Raw genomic sequence first — 2,202 nt, forward strand, 5'->3', positions numbered from 1 at the left:
GCTGGATTCTGCCTGGTTTGTGGAACAGGCTGCAAAAAACCCATCTGAATAAGTTTTGGGAACAGGCTGGAATAGGATTCACCGATGGGTTTGAAGTTTGGCCTCTTGGGTGGTTCACGGGCGTGGAAGTTGTTTTGTGGACGCTGGGGGTTATAGTGAGCTTGGTAAGGAGGTTGATTTCTGGGAAATAGAGCTCTGTTTTGATTAAATTGTTGTTGTGGCCTGACGTAGAGTTGGGCATTCATCACTGTGTATGGTTGAGGAGCCATATCGTAGGCCACATCCTAGTGGAGGTAGTAATGTTTTGGGGTTCTTTCAGAGAAAAGAGGTCTGGGTGGACGAGATTTTCTTGTACTTGAAGTGTCCATTACTGCTTCTTCTTTCTTCTTTTGGTTGGCCACACGTCCAGACCCGCCTTGGATTGCTTGGGAGGTCGCCCTTATAGCAGACTGGCTTAAGATTCGCCCTATATTCAACCCATTTCAACTATTTCACCTATTTTGATGGCTTCAGCAAACGGCTTACCCATCGCAGACATCATGTTTTTAAAAATAGTCAGCCTCTTGGGCCTGAAGGAAGACCGTGACCATTTCAATTTCGTCCATGGGAGGTTTTACCCTGGAGGCTTGCTTACACCACTTGACAGCATATTCTCAAAAGCTTTCCAAGGATTTCTTCTTTAGATTTGTCAATGAGTTCCTGTTAGGGGCAATGCCGATATTGTACTGAAACTGCCTGACAAAGTCCCGAGCCAGGTCATCCCAGATATGCCAACGGGATATATCTTGGTCCATATACCATTCGGAAGCAATGCCGACCAAACTCTCTCTAAAGTAGGCCATGAGGAGCTCTTCATTTCCGTCCGCTCCCCACAACTGGTTGCAATATCTTTTGAGGTGGGCGATGGGATCCCCGTGCCCGTCATATTTCTCAAACTTCAGGGTTTTAAATCCCAATGGTAGATACACGTGAGGGAACATACACAAGTCGGCATAGGATACACTTTTTTGTCCACTCAGACCCTGTATGTTTTTTAGACTCTGCTCCATGCTTCTCATCTTTCTGGCAATATCCTCTTGCTCAAGGGGTTTTGCAGTTTTCTCTTGCCCTGTGGTGAACTCATACCGGGGAGGCTGTGGGTAAGCAACGGTAGTAAATTGAGTAGGTTCTGGTGGGAAGGATGGTGTTTGGAAGGTGAAGGATGATGGGTCAAAGCTAGTCCTAGGCAGTGTAGGCTGTGTCGTAGCTGAGCAAGGTGGTGCAGTGAATATATTTGAGGCCGCACCTGACATCAACACCTGAAGGCGAGCCTCAGAAGGTGTTCCAACAAAGTGGGTCGAGATGGTAAGATATCCCAATGGGGTATTGGGGTAACTGATTGGGACGTTGGAGGTCCCACTTGCCCTAGGAAAAAGCTCAGGGAACCCAAGGATCACACTTGGTGTTTCTCTTTCATTGGCCCAGGCATCCCACATTTCCATTAGGCGGAGACGCAAAATCTTGTTTTCCTCGGCAGTTGCCGATTCTGATGTTGGGATGCCTGAGATTGGACTATCAACCGCAATAGGAATTGTTGGAAGGGGAATTTCTGACGACATTTCAACGCTTCCTTTCGATCTCGTGAAGTATGGATGTGAAGCCAGACTACCACAAAACCAACCACCTTATTATAGAACCTGAACTTAATAGTAGACAACAAACTGGTCAGTTTGAAGCAAATAACACATAGGTAATTGCACGTTGGGGTGTGATGCACCTATACAATTAAATGTGTTTCTACATGTTTCGCAACGGTTGCATGTTTCATACCGGTATTGCTTACTTTCCCCCAGGTTTTTTTTCACTTTGGCTTTTTGCCCTTCTATTCTCCTTTTCTGCTCTTTTCTTTCCCCTCTTTTCCTTGCTCTTTTTTCTTCAATTTTCTTTTGATTTTTCTTTGGCTCTCTTTTCTTTCTTTTTGGGCTTTTCTGCCGGTTCCTTCTTTTCACATCCCTCTCTTATTTGAGTTATTTACGAAAAAATGACCGGATCCGATGAGGATTGCCTACGTATCACAACACCGCATGAATCAAATCATCACGTAGTTCAAGAGGTAAATGCGAAAAATAAAAGAACATTTTTTGTGGTTTTTTTCAAATTTTCATTAATATAACCTTATTGAATTACAAAAGACTCGAAACATACTTTTTCTAGGATTTTAAG

The 2,202-nt window shown here is 44.2% G+C and overlaps 1 protein-coding gene across 1 annotated transcript; it reads right to left on the bottom strand.

The window, feature by feature from the left end:
* Nucleotides 1–653: 653 nt before the first annotated feature.
* Nucleotides 654–1,598, bottom strand: LOC138875117 (uncharacterized). The gene has a single exon (XM_070153939.1). The coding sequence runs from the start codon at nucleotides 1,596–1,598 to the stop codon at nucleotides 654–656; it is 945 nt and encodes a 314-aa protein (XP_070010040.1).
* Between the last annotated feature and the right edge of the window lie 604 nt (nucleotides 1,599–2,202).

This window comes from Nicotiana sylvestris, chromosome 8, assembly GCF_000393655.2.
Source record: "Nicotiana sylvestris chromosome 8, ASM39365v2, whole genome shotgun sequence".
Taxonomy (NCBI): Eukaryota; Viridiplantae; Streptophyta; class Magnoliopsida; order Solanales; family Solanaceae; genus Nicotiana; species Nicotiana sylvestris.